Consider the following 26,588-nt stretch of genomic DNA (forward strand, 5'->3'; position numbering starts at 1 on the left):
GCCCCATTTTACAGATGAGAAGACTCAGGCAAACAGAGCTTAAGTGACTTGCCTAAATTCACATAGCCAATAAGTATCTGAGGTTGAATTTGACCTCAGATCTTCCTGACTCCAGGCCCAAACTAGCTGCACAAACTAGCTGCCTCAGTAGCACTCAAACCCAGGTCTTCTGAGTCTCCTTCTGGGATTCTCTTTTCCTTAACCTCATTGGCTTTCCCTTTCCTCGTCTGGATACCGAGGGGGTGGAACCAGATGACTTCTAAGGTCCCTTCTGTATCCTAATCACCATTTAGATAAGAATCAATCATCACTGGGCAGCAAAGAGGCTGGATTTTCCATAAATAATCCTTTATTTGTAAACTAATCTGCAGCCGGGAGAGGAGGGAGGAGAGGGAGGTGGAATCATAGCCCGGTTCTGCCATGTTTCCCATTGAGGGAGAAGAGAAGGAATAGGGCCTGGGCTTAACAGGATTCTTTTATTACAGTTTAAATCATTCCTTGGGCCCCAGAGGCTGGAGGTGGAGTTCAGGAGACAAGCATGAAGAAATCAGGGCATCCCCCCAAGGGTTCCATAGTGGGAGGGTCTCCCTTACAAGAAAGTATATTTCTTAGCCTCTGTGCTGGTAGTGGCCTTTTCATCTGGTTCCAAGGCTTCATTGGTGTGGCCTCTTTTCTCCTTTGCTGCCCCGGGTCCTTCCCTAGAGAAAGGATGACCAGATCTCAATGCCAGCCTATTTGAAGGGAGGAAGATGGGAACCAGGAACCTCTTGACTAGGCCAGTTACAGCCCAAGTGAAGATACCCTTGTCCCAGTTAGTGGTCTAGGCACCTAAAAAGTCAGGTACCTCTTAGGAGAGGAAAGGAAGGAGATAGGAGAAGGTTCTGGACAAAGTAGAGAAGAGGGAAAAAAGAGAGGCTACCCTCATCCAGAAGCTACAACCTTTCATGGCTCCCATGGCCCATGGGAAAAAGTCTAAACTCTTTAGGCTGGCAATTTGAGGCCTCCATGGTCCAGCCCCCAGCTCCTTCTCCAGACTCATTATTCTTGCTCCTCTGTAGAACCTCTCCATCCCAGGTAGGCTGGGCTCCTCCCTCTCCTGTTTTGTCTTTTCTCCACAAACTCAGCTTATTCCCACCCAAGCTTTTTCTCAGGCTCACTTCTCTCCTCTCTGCCTCCACCTTTTTCTCCAAACCACTAGGAAGTACAGTAAAGGACACTGGGGGCCATATACCACTGACAAACACATTCGCCCATGTGCACACAGGACTAGGGTGGTGCGGACGTGTAATTTCATTAGTGTGAGGAACTCCTGGTATGAAAATGTGCCTCCACTTTACTCCAGAGGCCATTGGCAACTCCTCTCTAACTTAAAAATCTGAGTTGTTTTAGGCACTGAAGGAATGATGATGATGATTTATAGAATGCCTACTGTGTGCCAGGCACTGTGCTAAGAGCTTTACAATTATTATCTCATTTGACCCTCACAGCAAAACAGGGAGGTAAGTGCTATTATTTACAGATGGGGAAACTGAGGCAGACAGCAGTTAAATGATATGCCCAGGGTCATAGCTAGAAAGCTTCTGAGGCTAGATTTGACTCCAGGCCCAGTGCTCTATTCACTGTGACACCTAGTTATGTGACTTGTCTGTGAGTGAGCTAGCATGTGTTGGAGGCTGGACCCGAACCCAAGTCTTCCTGACCTCTATGTGTTATATTCTCTCACATAGATGATTCTAACCATGCAAAACATGAGCAGGCATACAATGCAACAAATGGGCACATCTGTCCATGCATATGTACACCTAAGGGCACACAAGTACACGGTACATGCCTGGGAATTTGCATTTGGACACAGTCACAAAGACATGCATGCAAGAACATGGAACAGTAACCGCTCCCATCTCTGCAGCTTCAAAGCGGTCAAAGTCCTTTCTTCACAGACACCCTGAAGCCATTCGTTCAAATGTTATTATCCCTATTTTACAGGTGAGGAAACTGAGGCTGAGAATCACAGATCTCGCATCTCCAAGTCTGGGCTTCTTTAGACTATATATTGCTTCACAGAAGTATCCCAATACCCAAAACAAAACAAGACACGCACATACACTCATGTGCACACATGAAGATATGAATGCATGCTTTACCTCATTTGAATGTCTTCATAGGCGTTCAGAGTTGGTTGGATCTTTCCAAGCTCCTCTTCCTCCTCCTCATTCCTGGGGAGAAAAGGGAATCTGGAGGTTCTCCTTGGCCTGATTCCCCTCCCACCCTCACCCCACCCCCACCCCACACATACACCATGGATACTTTCTCAGGCTAAGTCCCAATTTCCTCATTTCACAGATTAATAAACTGAGTTACCAGATGTGGAGATTATTTATTCAAAGTCACAGCCAGGGAGTTTGTGGTTCGTATGACTGGGAGATCGACACAAGTGGCCTGGCTCTTTGGCCAGGTCACAAAGAGGAAGAGTATCCATGTGGAAGAGAGGGAGCTGGGAGGTGACCCCAGATCCAGGGAGCAAGGTTTCCCACCTCTCCTTGGAACACCAAAACCGTTTGGCCAGCATGAGGACAAAGACGATGAAGAGGAAGACCACAACAGCTGTCAGACCCGTCAGCCAAGGCTGCAGACTCCTCTGAATCACTGCCACGGACAGAGTGAGAAAGAGAGATACGTTGAGCTTCAGTGTGAGGGTGAGCGGTTCCGTGCCAGGCTCTGGGATAATTCCCCCTTTCCCTCTCATTCTCTTCTCCCTCTTCCGAAAGACCCATTTCTCCATGTGAAAATAGGGAGATGGCATCCCAGAGCCAAAGCAGGGTACTGGGCTGTTCCCCAACCCCTTACCCAGGGTATCACCATCCTTGCCCCTCCCCAATCCCTGACCTCCCACCTTCCTGGGCATCCGCTGATGACAGCAACAGTGCCAAGAGCACAAAGATGGATTCCTGGAGCTCCATGTGGTCAAGCGGTTGTGGCTGGTCAGTCTGACCAGGGTCCTTGAGTCTGGTCTCCGTCTGCACTGACTGCTGCAGAAGGCAGCTGGAGACGGCTCCGAAATGGCCCCACCCCAGATAAGCTAATGTGGAAGGGGCAGAGGTTGGGGGGTTGTGTGGAGTGTTGGTAGGACAGTGATCATTTATTGGACTCTGAAGGCCCCGCTTCTCAATCACACCTACCAGTTGCTCAGGGGACCACACCTTTCTTCCCTTTTAACCCTCTGTGGCCTTTGAGATCCTAGGTGTCTGGGTTCCAGGGTAACCAAAGAACGGGACTCTTCATTCTCCGTGGACCACTTCCCTACCATTCTACCAACCCTTCCCATGTTGGAGGGGCTCTGCCATACCGTCCCTGGGAGCTTCAGGTCTTGTGTGCCATCTTCTACCTCCACACAAAGGGTTAACAGGAGGGGAGCAGGGGAAATGAGGGGAGTAGAGAGACTCTGGACTTAGGTAACGATTAACTCAGTCCCATTCTCAGGAAGCCAGAATCCATTATCCCTACTCAATGCTCAGCACAAGTGGCTGAGGGCCTCACAGAAGGCATGGATGGCTTCACCAAATGACCAAAAGGGACAGTTTGGACCCCAGGCCCTGCCAAGGACTTGGAGCAATCGAGGTCAACAAAGCCTGCTCAGAACAGGTTATTACATACAGTCTCTGGTACTGAGAGAGTCCTGGTCCTCAAAAAGAGATTCCTCCCCATCCTTAGATTCAGGGGCCCCCTGAGTGTAAACATCTCATCAGCTTAGGCCACGCCTCTGATGAGCTGTGGGGAAGCTCTCAGACTCTCCCTTGGCCTCGATCCTAACAGCCCCACACAGTCGTTCTCCCAGCCAGGGGTGGAACCTCAGTCTCCCTTTTACAACTATGGCAGAAGATAACACAAATATATCAACAAGCCAGGAAAGTAGATGCTTTTGTCAACCAGTAGGATATCAGCACCCATGTGTACAGGAGACTGTGCCTCCAGAAAGGGGCCCCCACTGGGAGCTGGAAGGAGCCCCTGTGCCCTTGTTCCAAGAAGGAGCACAATCCCACTGAGAGAAGGAGCAGAGTCTGTTGGAGCAGCAAGGAATTCAATCTCAATCTTGTAAAGGGTGTCTCCTGAAGGACCAACCCCCACACAACGCTGCCCCGTAGAGGGTGAGAGTAGGGATGAGCCAGAGGTGGCCTGGAAAGAGTACTGGATTTGGAATCAGAGATTATTAAAAGCACCTAAGAGATCACAGGATCAAGAGAAAACCAAAGCTCAGGGAGGGAAATTGATTTGCCCAAAGTCACAGAGCAAGTCTTAGGTTTGCATTCAGGCTCTGTGAAGCGGCTTGATGCCACAGGGCAAATCACTTAACCTCTCTCAGTCTCATCTGGTAGAGAGAACTGGACCAGGTGATCTTGGAAATCTTTCTCAGTTCAAAATCCTATGATCCTATGAGTCATCCATTAGCCTGTTAGCCTTGGCCCTTCCCTGGGTGAAGGTGGACTCCACCCCGGCTTCCACGGAGAAACCACAGCCCTGGCACGTGGTCTGAAGGTCAAGATAGTAAGTAATCAACTTCTCTCCTTCTTCTTCCTTTCCCTTTCTCCTCCCTGCCCCTGAACCGCTTCCAAAGTAGAGAACCACCGAGGCGTGGGAAAGGGTGAAATATGGAGAGACAGAGGACTAGTGGAGGAGACGTTTCCTGGAGGACGGGGAGAAACAACACGAGCCCATATCTGGACCATTTTATACTGTCCAAAGTATTTCACACCCATCAGCTTATCTAAGAACTCCCATTTCTATTTTACAATGCATTTGTTTTTCCCACAACCACCCTTTGAGGTAGACAGTTCAGGCATTACTGTCCCCAGTTTATAGAAACTGATGCTCAGAGAGGCTAAGTCGTTTGCTTCCTTTCACACAGTGTCACAGTCAGGATGTGAACTCAGAGTCCAAACAATGCACTTTCACAACACCACAACACTCTCTCAAAAGTCCTACAAGGTTGGCAGCACAGGAATCATTATTCTCATTTGACAGAAAAGAAAAACAGAGGAGTGGAAAGGATAAGAGATTTCCTGAAGATCACCAAGCGTGTCAGTAGCAGAGATGGGACTAGCTGAGTAGCTAGTCCTCAGGCTAGCAGCCCAGGGGCCCAATTGCCTCAATCCATCAGTCTTCACTAAGCTTTGCTGTGGGTCCAGCCCTGTGCTTGGCTATTCTATAGGAGAGGCAAGAGGACACAGTGTCCCTAGAGAGCTCTTTGTCTGGCAGGGGAAAGAAGAATCACACTTTCAAAATGGTAAGAGACCGGTACAGAATGCTGAACTGAGAGCCATGAGAACACAGCAGGAGTCCAGGAAGATCATAGGTTCAAAAGATTAGAGATAAACATAACCTAAGAAATCACTGAGTCCAAGTCCATTTTGCATAAGGAGAAACTGAGGCATGAACTGCCCAAGGTGACACAGGTAGTAAATACCAGAGGCAGGATTTGAATTCAGGACCCCTAACTCCCAATCCTGAAGATCTCAAATGCTGAAAGTTGCCCTGCCACTCCCTCTACCCTACCCATGTCCAAATGCAACTGTTTCCAACCTATGGAGCTACTGAAAGCAGAGGCTTCTGTGGCTCAGATGTGTGCTGCAGATAGGCTGGAGGGGTGGTGGGGAGTGAAGGAAACAGAGAAACTGAGATCTCTGAAGGACCACTAAGCCTCAGGAGACAGGGTTTTCCACCTTGGCAGTGTTTTCTACTTTGGGATTTATAACAGTCATCAGACCTCTGAGGGGTTGTCATATGAAAGAGGACTGATCTGCTAAGCTTGGACCCAGAACGCAGAACTCAGGACAACCAGGGAGAAGTCACAAAGGAGGCAAATTTGGACTCAATGAGAGGACAAATTTCTTAATAATCAGAGCCATGGGAGACAGTGTGGTGTGGTAGATAAAGAGCAGGCCTTCCACTAGGGAAGGCTGGAGGTCAAGTCCGAATTCTGATACATGCTAGCTGTTCATCTCAGTGTTTCTGGGTAGTTCTGAGATTTTCAAGTTAGAGATGAGCTGCCAGTGGCATTAGTAGAATTTCTACAGTATGAGTCCCTTATTGATAAAATCTCAGGTCTGGACCAAAAAGAGAAAAATCAGAGCTGTGTAGCAATAAAAAGCACAGCCTCCTTTCCCTGTAAGCAGAGATACAGTGACCTCTTGGGAATGCCATAAAGCACTGTTTCCTAGTCAGCAGCGTCTGCCTCTAGCAAATTTTTGCTAGCCCACAAAACCTTGGCTGCTGGAGGTCCTACCTCCCTCAACTCCATATACGTAAAGCAGCAACCTTCCTATGTGCTGGTCTCATTCCTGCCTGCTCCCTCCTCCTCTGTGGGTGAAGCCCTCTAATCACCATTCAGGCTGCAAGGGGCATAAAGAATTGAGATACTGGATGGCTTTGCAGCCCAATGTGGATTGGGGACACTGCTAGTGAGGGTTTTCAGAGTTTGGTTAGGTGGACTAGATAGTCTCTGAGGTCCCTTCCAGTTGAGACTTTATGATTTTGGCCAGGCCAGTGGCGGGACGGAATTCAATTTCCACCAACAGTCCACACACTACTTGGTAGACAAATAAAGGGAGGAATCACGACAATCCAGTTCCAGTGAGATTTCCTCCTCCTTCCTCCTTTCGTTCAGTGCTAACCAATCCATGGCCCTTCTGGCAGCCTTAGCTGCTTGTCGACCTCATGCCCCTCCGGAGCCCCAGGGAATCAGGGTGGCCCCGCCATTCCTAGTTCTCTCTACTCCAGCCTTCACTGGGACACTGGCTCTTGGAAAGTGATGATGGAGGGGCGTCGAGGAGCAGGGCGGGGAGGCCAGCAGGGGGGCTGCCGGACCTCCCTGTCCCCAGCTGGAGCGTCCTCTGGTGAGACGGTCAGATCTTCTCCACGCCAGGTCAGGGCCAGCTCCAGATCCAGTTCCTCCAGGTCTTCGCCTTCTAGGCTCTTGGGCAGCTCCCTTGGGGACTCTGGCTGGTCTGGCTTCGGCCCAAAGGCCCAATCTGCACACAGAATACAGATATGACAAACTCCTTCCTCCTCTTAAGCTTCTCCTCCCACCTTCACCAAGAGCCTGGGAGATAGCTAAGGGTAAGGAGAAGCACCCCCATTTTCCAGATGCAGAAACCAAGAGAAAGTAGGCATTACACCTATGCTGAGACACAGACCCAGGCCCCAAGCCTAGGTCTTTTGACTCCTGGCTGAGGTTCTCCCTTTGACAAAGGCAGTTAGGGAAAATCACATTTCTTGCTGCAGTCTCCCTTGATGAGTCTCCAAAGGATGGAGGGCAGGGAAGGAAGTCTTCCTGGGCCACCTCACCAGTTTTTTTCTTCCCTCCCTACACCAACATTGGTCTGGTGCTTGTCTGTTTACAAGGTGCTTTACATATATTGTCTCAGATTGACCCCCACAGCAACACAGTGAGGTAGAGAATGAAAGCATTATTATGAATATCTTACAGCTAAGGAAGCAGAGGCTGAGAGCGACAGTGTCACATTAACCCTAACTTGAAATTCTTGGAGTCACACAGCCGATAAACTGAGGAACCAGGATTTAAAGTCGGGGTTCTGGACTTCTCTGCACCAGACCTTTTGCAGAGTAAATAACAGATCTTGAAAACCTGTATTACTATTGTCCAAATGTCTGTAGATGTTATTGTAATTAATATGCAAATGCATTTAAAAGCATTAATGGTTGTTTTTTTGGTCATATATATTCTCCATACTACAGGTTTTAAAATGTGGGGTTCTGAGTTTTGGGGAAATTAAGAAAGGATCATCATACTTGAAACAACTGACAACCACCACACCATAAGCTATCTGCCCCAGGTGACTTCCATCACGTTCACAAATGAGCCCGGCCCTGGGAAGGGAGGCTAAGGGGAAAGGGAGATGTCTGAAGGCAGAGCTTTCCCTTCTGTCCCGCTGCATGCCCTCCAAGGACTCCAAAGGCAGGCTAGCATTCACCAGCTCTACTCCCCTCATCTGAGTCCTAGCCTGGGAGGTTGGAGGGCATCTGAAGGAACAGCTCCTGCCTTGTCTTCAGAAGGGCTCCCTGAGGAGGTAGGCCACAAGGACTCACCAGCCAGGTCATGCATGAGGTCTTTGATGAGGTGCCCAACGATGGCATAGGCCACAGCTACGACGATGAGAGCAGCAAGCAGCAGGTAAAGCACATACTTGGGCAGGCGCACAGTATCTAGGGCAGGCGGTCGGTAATCCTCAAATAGGGGTGTCTCCCTTGTTTGGTCCTCAGATTCTTCTTCCAGCAGGCGCCGGGGGCCCCAGGTCCCCACCATTCCGGCCCTTCAGCAAGGTGGTCTCACAGAGGGAGGCCTCTGTCTGCCTGCCGGGATGTGGGGCATGGTGCCCAAGAGGCTGGCAGTGCTGGAGTAACCCCCAAGGGCAGGCAGCGGAAGCATTAAGGGTCTTAGGGATTAAGAGGATTGTGGAGATTACTGTGAGGAAGGGTGGGAGGATGGGACAGGAAGAGGGTGGTGGGGCACGGAGGCCATGGGATCAGACATTCACGGTGGCAGAGCTGGGGCTAAAGCCACATCTCCTGGACTCTGGTCCAGGGTTCCTCAGTACACCACATGACTGCTTCTAGAAACAATCACCCTCACCCCTTCTTCCTCTTCCTAAGACAGAATGGAAATTGGATGGGAAACCTACCACATCCCAGGCAAGCTTTCATTTTATTTCCCTATAGAATCTTGGACTTGGGATCTGGGACAGGAAGGCTAGTGAAAAGACTGCTAAGGGAACCTGAGGAAGGTGTGTGCTCTACAAAGGAGCCCAGACGCTTTCCAGTAAGAGATTATTAGAGCTAGAAGAGACCTTAGAAATCATCTTGTTGAACTCCTTCCTTTTACAAATGAGGAGACTGAGAGCAACGAGGGAAAGACACTAGCTCATGTTGAGTTAATGGCAGAGCTGGGACCAAACCCAAGTCTCCTAATTTTTGGTCTAGGGTTCTTTACAGCAAATGACCTAACTGGGATAACCAGACACTCAAGGAACAAGAAGGAACATTAGTGGTCATTGGAGGCCCCAAGAGGAAAAGTTCATGTAGCACTGAGTGTAAGGGTTGGGACTAGAAGTCAGACACCCAGCCCAGGATGGAGATGTGGCCCTTCAGCATTTCCCTCCCAGTCACCCTCACCCCACACAGACACTTCACATGATTTCCTCAGATAAATAATTTAATATTCAGTTCAGATGGCCTTTGTGCTTTGGGACTCAAGCCCAGACCTCCTGCTTTCACCTCTTCCCCGAGGCCCCTGCCCAGCTCTCCTTTCCCTGGGAAGAATCCACTTAAGAACTCTGCCCACTTTGTGATCTACCCTCTTCCATGTCCCTCAAAGACTCCCACCCCAATCATCTAACTGGGCAGGCACCATCCATGCCCAGAGAAGGTTTCCCTTCCAGACAGGTAGTAGATGGTAGGAAAGGGAGTACATGTGGGTGGGTTTCCAAGTTGCCCAGATGGTCTGGAACATATGGTCAGGTGGAGATTAGCAACTTGGAAAAGGCTTCCTCCAGAAGGTCTCAACTATGGAATAGCTATATGCCATTTCCCCCAATCAATCCAGATTCTTTTCCAGATCTTCTCCAAAGGGACCCCAACAAATCTAGTTTTACTGACAATCCCAATATCTCCCAGTAAACCTAGATTCCATATTACCATTAGATTCTCCCAACAGAGAATTCCAAAGATCTCAATCTGCTCCCAATAGGCCCTATCCCCCTATCTCAACAGATCCCAACACCTCTAGTAAAACCCTGATCCCATCCCAATGGTACTCTTCTATCCCCCAGAAGACCCCCAAGTGCTCCCAAAAGACCCTAGTCCAATAGAGATGACCAGCTCTTTAAGGAGATCTTGATCTCATGCCAACAGATGTAGATATGATCCCCAAAGAACTGGCTCTGCTCCTAATTGATTCTGGCATCTCCCAAAAGATTAATGTCCCCTTCCCAGAAGATTCCAACTGTTCCTAACCTTTTCTAACCCACCCAGGTCATTTCCTGTTTCCAGCCCCTTTCAGCTGATTCTAATGAGTAGTCATTCTTGTAAGAGGACAAAGTAGGCCCAGGAGCAGGAAAGATGAGGCCAAAGCAGGTGATAGCAGAAGCTACCAGAGCATGGTGGCAGTAGGTTCACAAAGTCAGGAGAATCCATCCAGCACAGGAGAGGGCTGGTGAAGCTGGCTGAGGCCATTGGCATACTGGAATTCAGGCCCGTTCTCATAGGCATACATATCCAGGGCCACCTCACAGCTTTCACGCACTACACGCTCCGCATCCGCTGCATGGGCCCGAAGGGCAGCCAGACAGTCGGGCTGGGCAATAGAGCCCAAGGCTTCAGCACATTCATGTCGTACCATGGGGTTCTCAGCTTGGCTGGCCAGGGCAGCTGTCAGCTGGGGTATGCAGGCCTCATGTTGCAGCTGGCCCAGCACATAGCCCACCTCATGGCGGAACAGAGCACTGCCACAGCACAGACCTGGAGGCAAGAATCAGGAGAGGAAGCTGATTAGGTCAGAGGAAAATCACCCAAGGGAGAGAGTAGGAGGTAGGAGTCATCTGGGAAGGAACATTAGGGGAGGTTTTCTTGGGGGGCAGGGTGTCAATCTTGGGGTAAGGGAGCCACCCAGGGAATCAAGGTTAGAAGGAGGGGGTGTTACCTGAGGGATGAGTCACCTAGGGAATAATCTAGGAGTGACAGTGCTCATAGTTACAGAGGAAGTCACCTTGAAGGATGATGTTTAAGGAGGAGGAAGACAGAGGAAGTAAACCTAGGTAGGGAGTCAGAAAGGGGAGGACCAGAGGGATGGGTAAGGGAGGAGGCAACTAAGAGGGAATTTCATTGTGGGTGAGAAGTGGGTCTGGGGAGGAGTCGGTCCTCCCAAGGGAGGAGAAGCCAGTGGAGAGGAGGGAGACTTAAGAAGAGCCTGAGGAGACTTTCTTTCCCCCAATACATTTTCTCCCTCCTCTTATCTCATTTTATCCCTTGAACATCCCTCCAAGACAAAGAAGAACAATGATAATTCTTCATTTTACAGATGGTACAACCAAGCTCCAAGGTCATCTAGCAAGTCGGGGAAAAGCTATGTCCCTCCTCAGTTTCTGTCACCCAAGCACTAAGTAAGAGGCAAATTAGAATACCAGGGGAGTAAAAGCCTGCTATGGACTTGCTGCCTCCTCCCTCCCTTCATCTCACCCTGGGGTCCCTCCTCACCGTCTGCAAGGGCCAGTGCGGCCTCCTTGCCCCCAGCATTTCGTAGAGCAAACATAGCCCGATAGCGGTCAAAGAGCGGGCGTGACTCATCCAGGAGCATGGCCCGAAGACGCCCCACATCCTTCTCCTCAGCTGGTGGGGCTGGGTCCACAGACAAGTAGGGGCTACCTGTGGGCTCCCCTCCATTCTGCTGCAGCCACTCTAGCCGCCGTACTGCCAGCTGGCATGTCTCTGCCACCTGGGGACAGTGAAAGGATGCTGAGAAACCTCCAGGACCTCCTCAATCCCCCAGACCAGCCTCACTGACAGGGACCCTACTGCAGCAACAGAGCCCAAGCTCTGGTCTGGCCCAATGAGAGAGGAAGCAGCACTGGATCTGGAGTCTGAAGACCAGAGGACAAATACAGGCTCTGAAGTATAACAGCTGTGTGACCACGAGTCAGTGATCTCACCTCTCTGAGCTAGTGCCTTCATCTGTAGAATGAGGATGCTAACACTAGCCTGCTTCCCAGGGTCATTGTAAGGAAAGCTTTACGAATCTTCAAAGCATTTTAGAAATATCCAAATTATAGGGTTGGGAATTAGAGGGGGGAATGCTGCATGATGACAGCAGCAAGACATCCATGTGAAGCTGAGTTACAGATGCCTTAGATGTCGGGCAGAGGAGTTTAGACCTGGTGTGGCAGGCGTGATGTTCCTGGGAACTCCTGATGGGTCCAGTGCAGGGGAGCGAGGTGACCGCACACTTGGAAGAGACAGGCAGCATGCATGAAGGAGGAGAGTCAAGGCCTAGGAGCTAGCAACAAGGCCAGGGATCCCGTCCCAGCTCTGTGATGCACTGCTCTATGGTATCATGCTGCTCATTTGCCCTCTTTAAGGGCTCCAGTTTGCTCACTTTCAAAATGGTGGGAAGAGGGAGGGGAAGAGATGGATTATATGACATTTTAAGTGCCTCCCTACTTTTAAGATTATGATTTTATCTTGTCCTCTAGCTGGGAGTGGGAACCTGAATCCTGAGGGTTGGGGAGGGCATGGGGTTGTTGGGGGATTTCCCAACACTGCTAAAACATCTGTAAAATGAAGGGGTTGCAATATATACAGCAGAACTTTTTATGGAAACAAGAACCCCAAAATTGAAAAGTGGGCACCCATCAGCTGGGGCTAGCTGAACAATCTGTAACAGCACAGAAATGTAATTGAATATTACTGCTCTGTAAGAAAAGACAATCTGAGGAGCTTGGTAAAACTCGTATGATGTGATGCAGAGGGAAGTAAGCAGAAGTAAGCAGCACCAAGAAGACAATACACAAAATGGCCACAAAAGCAATCTTGACTCCAGGAGTCTCCCTCCTTCTGTCAGGGCACTGGGGCTCTACAGATGTGAATGTGGGCATCCAATAACAGATGTGGCCAACGTCTTAGTTTGTTTTACTTAACTGTGCTTCCTTGTTTCAAGAGAAGATAGTGGACGGTGGGAAGGGAGTAGCAATGTTAACAAAGAACGAATGAGCATTTTAAAAAAGAAAGCACAATGAGGGGGCCAGACCATGATCTCCAATGTCTCTGCCCAACATTCCAAACCCTCCACAATCTAATAACATTCAACCTCTCTAGCTAAGTTTCTATTGCCCCCCTCTTTCTACTCTGTCCCAGCTCTAAATCTTATCATCCTACAATACCCTCCCCACCTGGGCTCATTAAATAACATGAGACCTGGCAGCCACCAGGGAGAAAGAAAAGGGTATTACGTTACCTCGATGACAGGATCCTTGGAGTATTCCTTCAGGAGTTCCAACACTTCTGGGTTGCCTATGGCTCCCAGAGCCTCTCCTGAAAGAGAAAAATGGCCAGAAATTGTCAAAGTTGGGAGAGTCCTTTGCACACAGAATATTCTGAGCTGGAATGGACCCTAGAGCACAGAAATTCAAGGCTAGGAAGGAACTTAGCAATCAACTAGACCATGTTACAGAAGAAGAAAATGAAGAAAGAAGGAGAGAAGAGAAGAGAAGAGAAGAGAAGAGAAGAGAAGAGAAGAGAAGAGAAGAGAAGAGAAGAGAAGAGAAGAGAAGAGAAGAGAGGAGAAGAGAAGAGAAAAAGAAAAGAAAAAGAAAAGAAGGAAAGAGAAAAAAAAGAAAGACAAAAAGAAAGAAAAGGAAGGAAGAAAGAAAGAAGGAAAGATGGAGGGTAGAGTGTCCTGTCCAAAGTAAGTTAGTGGAAGAACCAAGACTAGAAATTAGGTCTTCTGACTCCCAGGCCAATGCAAGTTCATGCCTGTCTTCTAACCTTTGCACATGCTTTCCTTCTGCCTGAAATCCTTCAGTTTCTCCTAGCGTCTGCCCAATAAAGTTTAAACTTGTTTGCCTGGCACCTAAGGTCCTCCACAACCTGGCACCATTTTCCCTTTCCAGCCTTCCCTCCCATTATTCCCCTCCACATTCAGGCCAAACAGAACTAGTCTTTGCACTTTCCCACCTGTGTGCCTTTGCTCACACCACTGCCAGGAATACCCCTCTTCTCCTTCTCTGCCTATTGAATTCCTACACGTTCCTGAAAACCCAACTCCAATCTATGATGGCCCCGGCTGCTAGGGTCCTGAAGGACTCACACCACCTGACCCAGCTTGGTGAGAACAGGAACCTCTCCCATGGCTCTTCTAGTGCCCAGTACACTCTTCTATAACACTAGGAGCTTAATGAAGATATGTTGTTGTTGACACTGGATCCCATCCCCAATGTGCTGGGAGTACTACTAGAAGGACAAGGAATGGGCAATACCCAGAGGGCCTCAGGTGGTGGGGAGGGAAGGGTGTCATCTCACTCACCAGCCTCATGCCGGACCATAGGCTCCTGACTCGTATCCTTCAGCACCTCCACTAATACAGGGATGGCTCTAGTGTCCTGCATTTGGCCCAGGCAATAGGCTAACTCATGCTTCAGTAGGGCTGACTCATCGCCAAAGGCCTGGCTGATCCATGAAATGGCCCCAGGCCCACCCAGCCCCCGAAGGGTGAACAGGGCCCGGAAACGGGCCTGCAGGGGCTGCTTGGGATCCACAAGGGTCTGCCCGATGGCCTCTACTTCCTTCTCTGTTACCATGGTGCTTTAAGTCCCAGGGCTTCTGCCAGGTCAGCCAAGGTGACTTGTGGGCTTAGGTCCTAGAGGGGAAAAGAGTTCAAGTTAAAGGCATGTGGAGGAGGAGTTTTCACACAGAATTGCAGAAGCTCAGGAACTCCATTCATTCTGTCTGACCCCATAGGGCATCTGGGTCCATCCGATCTTGAACAAAGCCCACTAAAACATCCCTGATAAATGGCCATCCAAACTCCACCAGGGTCAGGCAACCCAAAGCAGATCATTCCACCTTTGGACTGCTGTTAGGAAGTTCTTCCTCTAATAAAACCTAAATCTGATCTCTGCCATTTCTGTGTACTGTTCCTAGTTCTGCCATCCATTGGAGAGGAGGGGGATAGAAATACAATAGACATAGAAGATGTAGCTTAGGTGGTGCAATAGATAGTTTCAGGCCCGGAGTTAGGAAGACCTGAGTTCAAATCTTGCCTCAGATACTTACTAGCTGTGTGAACTGGGTCCAGTCACTTAACCTTGGTTTGCCTCAGTAAAATGGGGGTGATAATACTAGCACCTACCTCCCAGGATGGTTGTGAGGCTCAAATGACATGATAATTATAACTATGTGCCTGCCACATAGTTAAGCACTGCATAAGTCTTAGTCATTATTATTAATTTATAGAAGAAACAGGAAGCTGGGGGGATCAGGAAACTCTCATGTAGGAGGCTGTGCTCAGGCTGAACTTCGCTGGAAGGTAGGGATTCCAGGAGGCAGAGGTAAGGAGGCATGTATCCCAGCCGGGACAGCCTGCACAAAGGGATGAGCGTGGGAGGTGGAACATAAGTGTATTCTAAAAGAAAGCAAGGTGGTCAGTTTGGTTATTATAAAGAAATACTGTGTGCTAAATTAGCCTAGAAAGGCTGACTGAAGACAACTTGTGAAACACTTTAAATGACAAAAAGAGGAATTTGTATTTTATCCTAGGGGCAAGAGGGAGGGACTGGAGTGGCCTGGGCTGGCCTGTGCTTTAGGAATCTGTGACAGGTGCATGGAGTATGGACCAGAGAGAGGAGAGAAGGGACAGAGGGAGACCAATGAGAAGGCAAGAGAGAATGGTGTCCCTAATGAGGGTGCTGGCTATGTCAGTGAGAGGAGGGAGGAGATAAGAGGATGGAACATTGACAAGACTGGCCGATTGACTAGTCAGGTTAGGGAGAGTGTGGCATCCAGGATGACTCCAAGGTTGGGAAGCTGGGTGTCTAGAAGGGTGGTGCTGCCCTGGACAAAACCAAGGCCATTTGGAAGGGAGATGGATTTGGGGAGAAAGAGAATGGGTTCTGCTTTGGACACATTCGGTGAGAGGTACCTAGGAGAGAACCTGTTAGACACAGACAAAGGCAGCTCATGGGATGGGATTGCGGCTCAGGAGAGACCATACAGCTGTGTGCATATAACCCTTGGAGTCAGTGTCAGACATCTCATCCTAAGTCTTTTCTTCAGGATAAAATACCCTGAAATTCTTTCAACAGTTCTTATGTGACAGAGATTGTAGAATTAAGTGTGTGCTCAGTTCTGAGGAAGCCAGGAGCCCTTAGAGAAGAAGCAGAATGAACAGAGCCAGCCTCAGAACCAGACAAACCTGGGTTCAAGTCCCTCCTTTGACACATCCTGGCCACGTAACCCTGGACAACTCATTCAACCTTTTAATGATCTAGGCCAGCGTTGGGAAACCTGCAGCCTTAAGGCCACATGCGGCCCCACCCCTTATCTAGGCAACTTTCTAAAACTAGAAGTTACAGATAATAATAACTCACAATTATGGAGAGCTTTAATATCTCCAAAGCATTTTCCATATATTATCTAGTTTGATCTACACAACAACCCTGTGAGGTGGGTGCTATTATTCCAATTTTATAGATGGGGAAACTGCCTGAGTGAGCTTAAGTCACTTGTCCAGGCTCATACAGCTGGTTAGTATATGAGTCACGATTAGAACTCAGGTCTTCCTGACTCCAGGTCCAGTGCTTGAACCCCCATGCCACACTGCCTCAGAGGAGAGGGTGTGTCCTCACCTGGGAGTTCCCTATACCAATGAAATCACATGCGTAGCCCCTACCCCGCTGGAAGTAAGAGTTAATGTCCTTCCCCTACTGGGGCACTCAGAACTGAATACGACACTCCAGATTGGGGTGGGGTGGGGAATAAAGCATGGCTCTTAAAGACCCTTCATTCTGTACGACTTTCAGGGTCCTGCCCTAGTGCTGCCCATCCCATAGGGCCTGCCCTGACTGCTCCAACAAGGGTGAATCCAGCTCCTCTCTAAGATGATTTGGCTCTTTTAGATTTCTCACACTCTCACCATATGAACTAAATGACAGCCGTGCAGACACAGGACTGAACTCTCCCTCCAGACTAAGAGCTCCTGGAAAGTGAGGACAAGGTGCTTTCATTCACTCACTGATTCCTCCCAACAGGAAACACAGGCTGTTCACACAGTATGTGCTCAAAGAGAAATAAATACTTACTATACAGGTTCAAATACTTTTCCTTCACGTCTAGGTAGAAAAACTCCAGATGACCTCCAATCAGCATTTTTTCTCATTCCTTTTTTTCTTTCTTAAATATTTTGTTTCTACTATTCATATTTTAATATTTAAAAATATTTTATTTTTTACACATATGAACAATTTTTAATATTCACTGTTAAGTTTTGAGTTCCAAATTCTATTCCTCCCTCCCTTTACTCTCTCATTCCTTTCAAAGAAATCTCATTTTACAGATACAAGCCTCATTTTGGGGCAGTGGAATAGTAAAAAGTAGATCATTAGAGATATGTATGGCAACAAAAAGTCAGCTGGTCCAAAGCAAGATCAGTGATGGGCAGAGAATACACGTGCCCCCCTGAGTATCCACACAATGTTAAAAGATTTAGAGAAGGGTACCTCACAAATAGAAAGGATCTCCTCAGGAGGACTGATGGGCAGCACCGCAAAGAATGAGGAAATGCAGATGGAATGCAAACTGCACCACTGGAGAGAGCAAGAGCAGCAAGAACTTCTTAAGTATCTAAGGATGATATTGAAATATTTTATCGTAAGAGGACAGATATGAGTCATCTAGCTCCTTCAATTGCTGACAATTAACAAAAGGAGCTAGCGGCACAGTGGATAGAGGGCCAGGCCTGGAGTCAGAAAGACTCATCTTGAGTTCAAATCTTTATTAGCCGGGTAGTTCAAAAATTTACTAGCTGGGTGACTCTGAGCAAGTCACAACCCTGTTTGCCTCAGTTTCCTCATCTGTAAAATGAGCTGGAGAAGGAAATGGCAAAATGCTCAACTATCTCTGCCAAGAAAACCCCAAATGGGGTCATGACAAGTCAGACATGACCGAAACCACTAAACAGCAATAAATAGCCGCAGACAGAAAGTGGAGAAGTAGTTGGAGAGTCCAGGGCCAGGCTGGGAAAGTTGGGGGAGTTCAGTGTTTCACCCTCCAGCTCTCCAATATGAAAAGAGAAGAGGCTGAGAGGTGATCGGATTAAAATGCAAATGGGGAAAATTTAACAAAATAAAAATACTATGAGACAAACAGAATTTAAGGGGGGAGGGAAGAGAAGGGAAGGTAAGGTATGCCAGCTTTGATACTGCTAAGAAACAGGTGCTGCCAGGTTTCATGACAACTTCCCTCTAAAAGATTCATTGGTTTCATAGAAGGAAAGATAATTGTCTGGGCATGTAAAAGCATAAAAAAGACCCAGTCAACTTCAAAGAGAACCAATGTACACAGACATGGGTCTATGATGCTGTCTGGGAATTCCTGGAGAACTGGTAGGGGGTATAATGACCATCTAGTACATGTCTCCTTTAAATGAGGTCTATCAGCTTGGTGTGTATATGTATATACATATTTTATATGTACAAATATACATGTGTATACATAACACATATATAATTGGTTTTAAAATTATTTTGACAACCATATTTCAACATAATTGGCTTCCTTTGGAATTCTACGTATTTTACTAAAAGCACGTAAAAACATTATTTTGAGAAGGGGTATTGCCAATGGAGTCTAGGACACACACACACCTGATCTGGTACAAACCCTTCTCTTTACAAACGGAAAAACTGAGACCTGTAAAGGGGAAGTAACTTGCTCCAAGTCACAAAGCCAGCCTCTTCATCCCCAGCACCCTGGGCACCAGAGGTATAAAAACGGACCACAACTCTTGAGTTCAGTCCGAACCAGATTAAAATTAACTCGGGAGATGTTTTACAAAATAAATAAAGGCACAATACAACACAGGTAATGTCAATTTGTGGTTTTCTAAGTCCACAAGCCATTTCTATTTGAATATGACAACACTGCTGTTTATCATCAGCCTCTCACAATGACTACACAGTGATCCTGTAACACTATCCTCCGTGTTGTACCTAACTCATCACACTCCCTCTCCCAATTCCCAAACATTTTCACCTGTTGTCCCACATACATACACGGAACTCTTTCCTTCCTCATCCCCATCTCCCAGCTTCTCTCAAGTCTCAGCTAAAGTTCCACATTCTGCCCGAAGTCTTTCCCAGCCCTCCATCATCTTAGTGCCTTCCTCTGAAACTGTCTTCAACATATCCTGAATATAACTTATTTGTACTTGTTTGTAACTTGTTTGCATGTTGTCTCCTTCATTAGACAGGAAACTCCTTGGGAGCAAGGACCATCTTTGTATCCCCAATGCCTGGAAATAGCAGGTGCTTAACAAACGCTGCTGGACTGACTATTTGACTAAGATTCTGAGCTCCCAGGGGGCAAGAACAAAAAAAATTCTTTTTAGCTTTTCTCTGCGTTTCCAGCACAGTGCCTGGTACGTCGTAGGCACTTACTGCCACTACCTCCAATTTAAGAGTTTATTGAGGACTCCTGGGTCTCCGAGGGATCGACCACCCCCCACCCCAGTCCGACGTCGGAAGGAAAGAGCAGGATTCCCCTTCCCCAATCAAAGAGGGTTGGGAGAGGTGGGATATCCAGAGGTAGTGCCCGCTCAGTCCACTCAAAATAGGAGACTCACTCTACCTCTCCCTCTCCCTCTCCCCAGAGGCCAGATCGCAGCGAATCCTCTGAAGATGGAATCCCCGCCACAGTGGGTGGGATCCGATGGATCCCACCGCATATCAAAGAAGTGCAAAGCTATGGGAGACAGGCAAAAGCGTGGTCCCTGACCTCAAGGAGCTCAGTCTAACGGGAGGGGGAAAGTGGAGCACAGTAATCACATAGGTTCAAAGCGGGAATTCTTCCTCCCCTCCCCCAAGCAGATAGACTTGTTTAAAGATGGGATCCCTCAGGGGGGAAAAGGGGGGAGGGGTCTGGAGGAAGGGACCCTCGGGAATCACCTTCTACTCAGTCTCCGATTCTCAAAGGGTGGGATCTCCCACAAGGAAGACACCGATCCCGGGCCTGATTCCCTACCGACCCTTCTATCCTCCCACCCTGGACACCCAGGGAAGAGGATCCGCCTCACCACGAGTGTCTGTCAGAACCTGAGTGCCCCAAACCACCTTCTCAATACCTCACCTGGCAGCAGCTGCAGCCGTAACTCCCGGCCTTTTCAGGAAGCAGCCATCTTCCTCGCCATGTGACCTCGTCCAGAACGTACCAATACGAGTGAAAGAGGGGAATATGCAGGCCCATGTCCATCAAGGAAAGAGAAACTCCAGAAGCACTAAAGAAGATGAGCCTTGAGAACTTATATATCACGTTTAAAGTGATCTTCGATGTTCTCTATGTCGGTCTTTTCACAAGGAGAAGGTAAAGGGAGGAGGACTCTTTGTCTCTTTGTAGAAAAGGCTCCCCTTCCGCTTGAAGTGGTAGGTGCCGAGTCAAACCCCGGTACAATAAGCGTGCGGTAGAGCGCGCATGCGCCCCGTCACCTGCGGCGCCCCTCGGGGAGGGACCGAAGGCTGCTGGGTAGGGCTTGCGCGTCTAAGTCCCCGTAGGTGGTGCCCGGGACTGTCCTTGGCTTGGGTGGCTGGGAACCTTGGGCGCCGGCAGAATACGTAACAAAGGGCTGTGGAAACTTTACAGCCCCTTTTAAAGGCGAGTTATGTCTCCATCGATGTATATTTGGTCTTGAGTTGTAATTTCAACTGCGTAGGGAACCTCCCTGGAGTAGAACCTCCCTCCGCTGGTGCAGCTCACCTACTCCTCCTGTAGCTAAGTGCGCTGGGAGCATCCAGAGGTTTCGTGATTTGCCCCTGGTTGGTATCAGAGGCCGAGCTTGAACGCAGATCAAAGGCACTCCACTGCCCCCACCTTATTCCCTCACCCCTGTGACCTACACGGATTAGTTTCCATGCGTTACACTGTGCTGGAGTAAAGGAGGGAACGGGGTGGAGTGGGAAAAAGCAAGCCCTGGATGTGAAATTGGGGTGAGCCCAAATCCCGACTGCTAGTCATTTGTTACCCATGTGAATCTGGACAAACTGGCCTCCGCCCCAGGGCTTCCGTTTCCCCTAGTCGTATAAAGAGTGGTCAGTAATTATTCTTCAGCTGCTTACGAGGCTTGTTTGGAGGATCAAAAAAGATTTTGTTTAAAACGACTCTTTGTGGAATTTAAAAGACCTAAAGCCCTCACCCAAATAAAAGTCACCTCCCTTAGTACTGTCTCCGTGAGTCGAGAAGTATTTATTAGATACCTGCTATGTACCAGGCACTCTGCCAAGTCTCTGCTGGGGATACAAAGAAAGGCAAAAAAACGGTCCCTGACCCCAAGGAACTCAAAGTCTGACTAGCAAATACCTATGTACAAACAAAACAGATACAGGATAAATTGGGAGTTATCTCAAAGTAGGTGCTGAAGTGAGGCTGGGCAAAGCAGAGCCCGTTCTCAGTCCCCGGTAAGGAAAAAGTGATAGGAAGGCAGGTTCGTGGGAACCAAGTCAACAAAAGGCATGAAAGGTTCCGTTTATGTGTGTGCATTTGTATTTTTAAACACAAATGCATTTAACACGATCTTTGACAAGAGCTGATAGGGTCACTGTACTTGTTCTGTAGGATAATCTCCTCCTTAGACAAAGAGAGATTTTTTGTTGAGTGAGTATGGGCCTCTTCTTTTGTGAAAAAGTCACTCTTTGCCTTTCAAGGGTAAGTGGATTGTAAATGGTCTTCCTTCTCCAGAAGACTCTTGCCTTTCTCCTAAGAACAGAAAGTTCCTGGAAGATAGACTTTTTCTTTTAGATACTCATTCGTTTGTCATTGTTCAGTTGTATTGCCTCTTGGTGACCCCATTGGGGATTTTCTTGGCAAAGATGCTGGGAATGATTTGCATTTTCCTTCTCTGGCCCATTTTAAAAACGAGGAAACTGAGGCAAACAGGGTTAAGTGACTTGCCCAGGGTCACACAGCTAGTAAGTGCCTGAGGTCAGATTTGAACTCAGGAAGATGAGTCTTTCAGACTCCAGGCCTGGCACTCTATCCACTGCACCACCTAGCTGCCCTGATTTCTTTGACCCTGTCCCTATCTAGACAGATGGAAAAGATGATAAATTCATTCAAAAGTCAAGCACACACTATGTGCAAAGTATTGTCCCAGCGTGAAAGACATAAATAAGACACAGTCTTTGTTTTCAAAAGTTTAGTCAAATCAACAAGCCTTTATTAATCACCTACTATGTGCCAGCCACTGTGCTAATCATACAAAGAAGGGCAAAAACAGTCTTTGCTCAAGGAGCTGAATGTATTAGGGGAGATAACATGTAAATAACTGGTGCAAACAGTATCTGTGCAGGAGATAATCAGCAGAGGGAAACCACTGACAGTAAAGAGGATGTACTTCAGAGGAGCCAGGAGGCAGTCAAGGAAGAAGACAATTCTAGGTATAGAGGACAGCCAGGGAAAACTTCTGGAGTTGAGAGACGGAGTGACTTGTGCTAGGAGAAGCAAGAAGGCCAGTGTCACTGGATAGTAGAGTATGGGGAGGTGAATAAAGTGTCAGAAGACTGAAGGTAGGAGGGGACCAGCTTATGAAAAGCTTTACAAGCCAAACAGAGGATTTTATATTAATTCATGGAAGTGATTGAATAGGGAAGGGGTGCCTTGTACTTTAGGAAAATCACTTAGCTGAATGGAGGAGAGACTTGAGACAGGGAGACCAGCCAGCAGGCTATTGAAGTACTTTGAGTTTCTGTACCAGGTTGGTGACGGCATCCAAGGAAAGAAGAGGGTTTATTCAAGAGATGTTACCAAGATAGAAATAACACAGTGTGATGAGTTGGATGTGAGGGTTGAGGATGACACCACTAGGGTGAGAGTCTGGGTCACTAGGAGCATGGTAGTCTCCTTGAGAATAATAGGGGAGTTCAGAAGTGGGGCGTGTGTGGGGGAAAGGATAATCAATTCACTTTGGGACGTGTCGAGTTTGTTGGAGACCTGCAGTCCATTGGATATTCATTGGAGATAGATTACAGGCAGGTAAGGATACAAAACTGGAAGTTGGTGAAAGAGGTTCAGGCTGGATAAATAGATCTGAGAATCATTTGCATAGAGATGATAATCAGGAGCTGAGGAGACTGCCAAGTGAAATCACGTTAAGGGAAAGAGAAGAGGGCCTAGGAGAAAGCACTGGGGAACATTCACAGTTAGTAGGCATGACCTGGGTGAAGATCTGACAAAGAAGACTGAATGGGAGTGTGGTCAGATAGCTAAGAGAACCAAGAAAGGACAATGTCACAAAACCCTAAACAGAGTATCAGGGAGAAGAGGGTGATGGCAGTGTCAAAGGCCGCAGAGAGGCCAAGAAAATTGAAGGCTGTCAAAGCTGGCAAATAAGAGGCCACTGGTAACTTTGTAAAGAGCAGTTTTGGTTGAAGGCTAAGGTTGGAAGCAAAGAGTTAAGAAGACAGAGGAGAGAAAATAGAAAGGTAAGTAGATTGTAAATGGTCTTTTCAAGAAGTTTAGCCACAAAAAGGAGGTGAGAGATAGGACCATGGCTAAGCAGGGATGAACATATCAAGTAAGGGTTTTTTGAGATTGAGGAAGACAGTCAATAAATGATTATTAAGCACCTACTATGTTCTAGGCACTGTACTAAATGCTGGGGATACAAAAAGAAGCTCAGTTCATATAGTCAAGGAACTTACAAACTATACTCAAAGAACAGTACAATCTAATGGGGAAGACAACAAGCAAAGAAATGTGTGCAGACAAGCTATACGGGATAAGTAGGAAATAATGAACAAAGGGAACATACTAGAATTGAGAGGGCTCAGGAAAGGCTTCCTACAGAAGATGGTATTTTAATTTCAGCTTATGGGAGGCCTGGGAAGCCAGGAGAAAGAGATGAAGAGGGAGAGCATTCCAGGCATGGGAGGACAGCCAGGGAAAATTCCTGGAACTGAAACATGGAGTGTTTTATTTGTGCAACAGCCAGGAGGCCAGTGTCACTGGATTGAAGAGTACTTGGTGGAGACTTAGGTGTAAGAATGCTGGAGAGGCAGGAGGGGTACGGCTACATTGTGAAGTGCTTTGAATGTCAAACAAGATTTTGTATTTGATCCTGGAGGTGATAGGGAGCCATTGGAGTTTATTGAACATGATCAGGCTGAACTTTAGGAAAATCACTTTGGTGGCATGGACATGAGTGGGGTAGGCACTCGTGGTAGGCAGAACTACCAGAAAGCTGTTTGCAGCAGACCAGGTATGACCTGATGAGCACCTGTGCTAGGGTGATATCAATATCAGAGGAGAGAAGGGCCTGTTGGAGAGAGGATGCAAAGGTGAAACTGACAGGCCTTGGTGACAGATTGGATATGGGGAGTGAGAAGTAGTGAGGAATCCAGATTAACACCTAGGTTGGGAGACGGAGAGGATGGTGTTTGACAATAATAGGGAAATTAGTAGGAGAGGGTTTAAAATGGGGAAAGATACTGAATTCAGTTTAGGATATGTTGAATTTAAGATGTCTGCTGGACATCTACTTGGAAATATATGAAAGGCAGATGGAGATGTGCTAACTGGAGGTTAGCAGAAGAGAGGACAGGATAGGTACACTTGAGAGTCATCAGCGTGAAGATGGTAATTAAATCCACAGGGGATGATGAGCTTGCCAAATACAGTGGGAAGGGAAGAGGGCCCAGGACACAACCTGTGAGACACCTACAGTGGGAAAGGCATGACCTGGATGAGGACTCTTCCAAGGAGACAGAGAAGGAGTAATCAGACAGGTAGGAGGAGAAGCAGGAAAGATAGGTGTCCTAAAAACACAGAGATGAGGGAGAAACAAGAAGACAGTGACCAATGGTGTCAGAGGCTGCAGAGAGGTAAAGGAGAGGGAGGATTGAGAAAGGGCTGTTGGATCTGGCAACTAAGAGATCATTGGTAACTCTAGAAAGAGCAACTTCTGTGGAATGATGAGCTCAAACTCCCAACGATAAGGGGTAAAAAAGTGAGTGAGAGAAGAGAACAATGAGAAGAGAAGAGAATGGAGACATTAATAAGTACCTCCTTACGAAATCTGGCCACAAAAAGTAGAAGATAGAAGATGATAGTTAATAGGAAGGATCAAGCCAAGATTTTTTGAGGTCGGGTGAGACATGGGCATGTTTATAGGCAGTAGGGAAGCAGCCGGTAGACAGGGAGAATAGAAGTGATAGAGCGGAACATCTTGCTAGAGGAGATAGAATGGAATGGGATTATTTGTCCTAGAAGGGTTAAACTTGGTGATAAGAGCCACCTCTTCATGGGATGGTGGAGGAAAGAGGAGGCATTGGGAGTGATATGAGACAAGGAGAAGAAAGAGAGAAAAGGGAGAGCTCTTGGTTAATGGCTTCACTTCTTTCTGTAAAATATGAGGCAAGATCCTCAGCTGAGAGGGTGGGGAAGGGGGAGTGAAAAGGTTCGTAGAAGCTGCTGTGGTCAGTAGAATAGAGAATCAGGTAAAGAGGTGAGGGGTAAAAGGATTGATCACTTGGCTGCAGAGAGGACCCATTCCAGGTCAGCATGATTCTGTGATTTTCTCCAGGTTTGTTCAGCAGCTCATGAATTGGAGCAATAGGGGAAGGTGGGAGTAATCTAAGGCTGAAGAGGCAAGATCAGAGATACACTGAGGCCAAGGGGACTCACTCTAGAGAAGACAGTGTAGGGTTGAACTGGTTCAGCCAGGGGTCAAGATAGGGAAGGGAGGAAAGTATGTAGCTAGTGCTGGGGTGATGATCTGGGAAACAACTGGGGTGGAAGGCTTAGAGGTCAGGATGAGGACAAACAAAAGGAGTGGATTACTAGGCAGAGGGGGGAGGTGGAGTGACAGCAGATCATGCTCATATAAAGGAATTTCAGAGTTCATGAACGTGGAATTGAAACATTTGTGGGTAATGGCAAGATGAAGGGTAGAAGGGTATAGTCATTTAGAATAGTTGGGGGGGCAGGCCTGGGTGGTGAGGAGGAGGGGAATCACCCAGGGGGGTTGTGGCAACTGATTGGAGGTTAGGAGGACAAGCCACCTCCCACCTGTCTGCAGTAGCCAATTGTGAGGCTTATCTCCATCCTAACCACCTACCCTTATTCTCTAATATTCTTCTCACTCTGACCTCACACCAACCTGCCCCCAACTCAGTCAATATCATCCCCTTCAAGTAGTTATAACCTCCATGGTAACTTCCCTGGTCCCCTTAGGAAGACTCCACCTCCCCAGATCACTCTGGGACTAGAGCCGGCCAAGCTTGGGGGCCATGATTTGGTGAGTAAGAACCCTATTTCCCTACTTTTCATTTTGGGTGGGAGGGAATGTGTGGAACAAGACGAAGGAGACTGTGATCCGGGTTGAAAAAGATGTCATTACTTTATCTACCCCCAGCCCAGCCGTGTTCCACACCAACTCTCCTGTCAGTCCCCCAGGGCCTCACACTTTCGGTGTCAGCCGGGCCTCCTCTCTTTTCCTTCACCCTTTGGCAAATCTTCTTTATAATGTTGTGAGGGGTATAAGGTGTTCCCCTGCTTCTGTCCCCTATAATTTGTCTGGCCATTAGACAACAAGTGGGCACAAGTTTAGTTTATAGTTCTTTGCTACTATAGAAAAAGCCACTGTAAATAATTTTGTATATATGATTCCTCTTCCTCTTTATTTCCTTAGGGTTTAGATAGGCCTAGTGATGGTATCACTGGGTCAGAGGGCACAAAGTTTAGTGATTCTGGGGACATAATTCCTAGTTACTTTCCAGAATTGCTGGCCTGATACATAGATTCCCCCAACAAATGTATCAATGGAC

The 26,588-nt window shown here is 47.7% G+C and overlaps 2 protein-coding genes across 3 annotated transcripts; both read right to left on the reverse strand.

Moving 5' to 3' along the window:
* Positions 1 to 473: 473 nt before the first annotated feature.
* SMIM24 (small integral membrane protein 24) lies at positions 474 to 8,151 on the reverse strand. Its single transcript, XM_036750129.1, has 5 exons — positions 8,100 to 8,151; positions 2,894 to 3,052; positions 2,535 to 2,646; positions 2,145 to 2,216; positions 474 to 698 (listed from the first exon to the last, which is right to left on the reverse strand). Exons 1-5 carry the CDS (start codon positions 8,149 to 8,151, stop codon positions 590 to 592), a joined length of 504 nt encoding a protein of 167 aa, XP_036606024.1. The 3' UTR covers positions 474 to 589.
* Positions 8,152 to 9,208: 1,057 nt separating this feature from the next.
* Positions 9,209 to 19,982, reverse strand: DOHH (deoxyhypusine hydroxylase). Of its 2 annotated transcripts, XM_036748520.1 has the most exons (6): positions 19,903 to 19,982; positions 17,277 to 17,400; positions 14,087 to 14,419; positions 13,019 to 13,095; positions 11,266 to 11,503; positions 9,209 to 10,530 (listed from the first exon to the last, which is right to left on the reverse strand). In XM_036748520.1, the coding sequence occupies exons 3-6, from the start codon at positions 14,358 to 14,360 to the stop codon at positions 10,193 to 10,195; spliced, it is 927 nt and encodes a 308-aa protein (XP_036604415.1). In that variant the 5' UTR covers positions 14,361 to 14,419; positions 17,277 to 17,400; positions 19,903 to 19,982; the 3' UTR covers positions 9,209 to 10,192. The 2 variants fall into 2 exon arrangements, with proteins under 2 accessions (XP_036604415.1, XP_036604468.1); XM_036748573.1 differs by lacking the exon at positions 17,277 to 17,400 and having other exon boundaries at positions 19,903 to 19,971.
* Positions 19,983 to 26,588: the final 6,606 nt, after the last annotated feature.

Source organism: Trichosurus vulpecula, chromosome 1 (genome assembly GCF_011100635.1).
Source record: "Trichosurus vulpecula isolate mTriVul1 chromosome 1, mTriVul1.pri, whole genome shotgun sequence".
NCBI classification, from domain to species: domain Eukaryota; kingdom Metazoa; phylum Chordata; class Mammalia; order Diprotodontia; family Phalangeridae; genus Trichosurus; species Trichosurus vulpecula.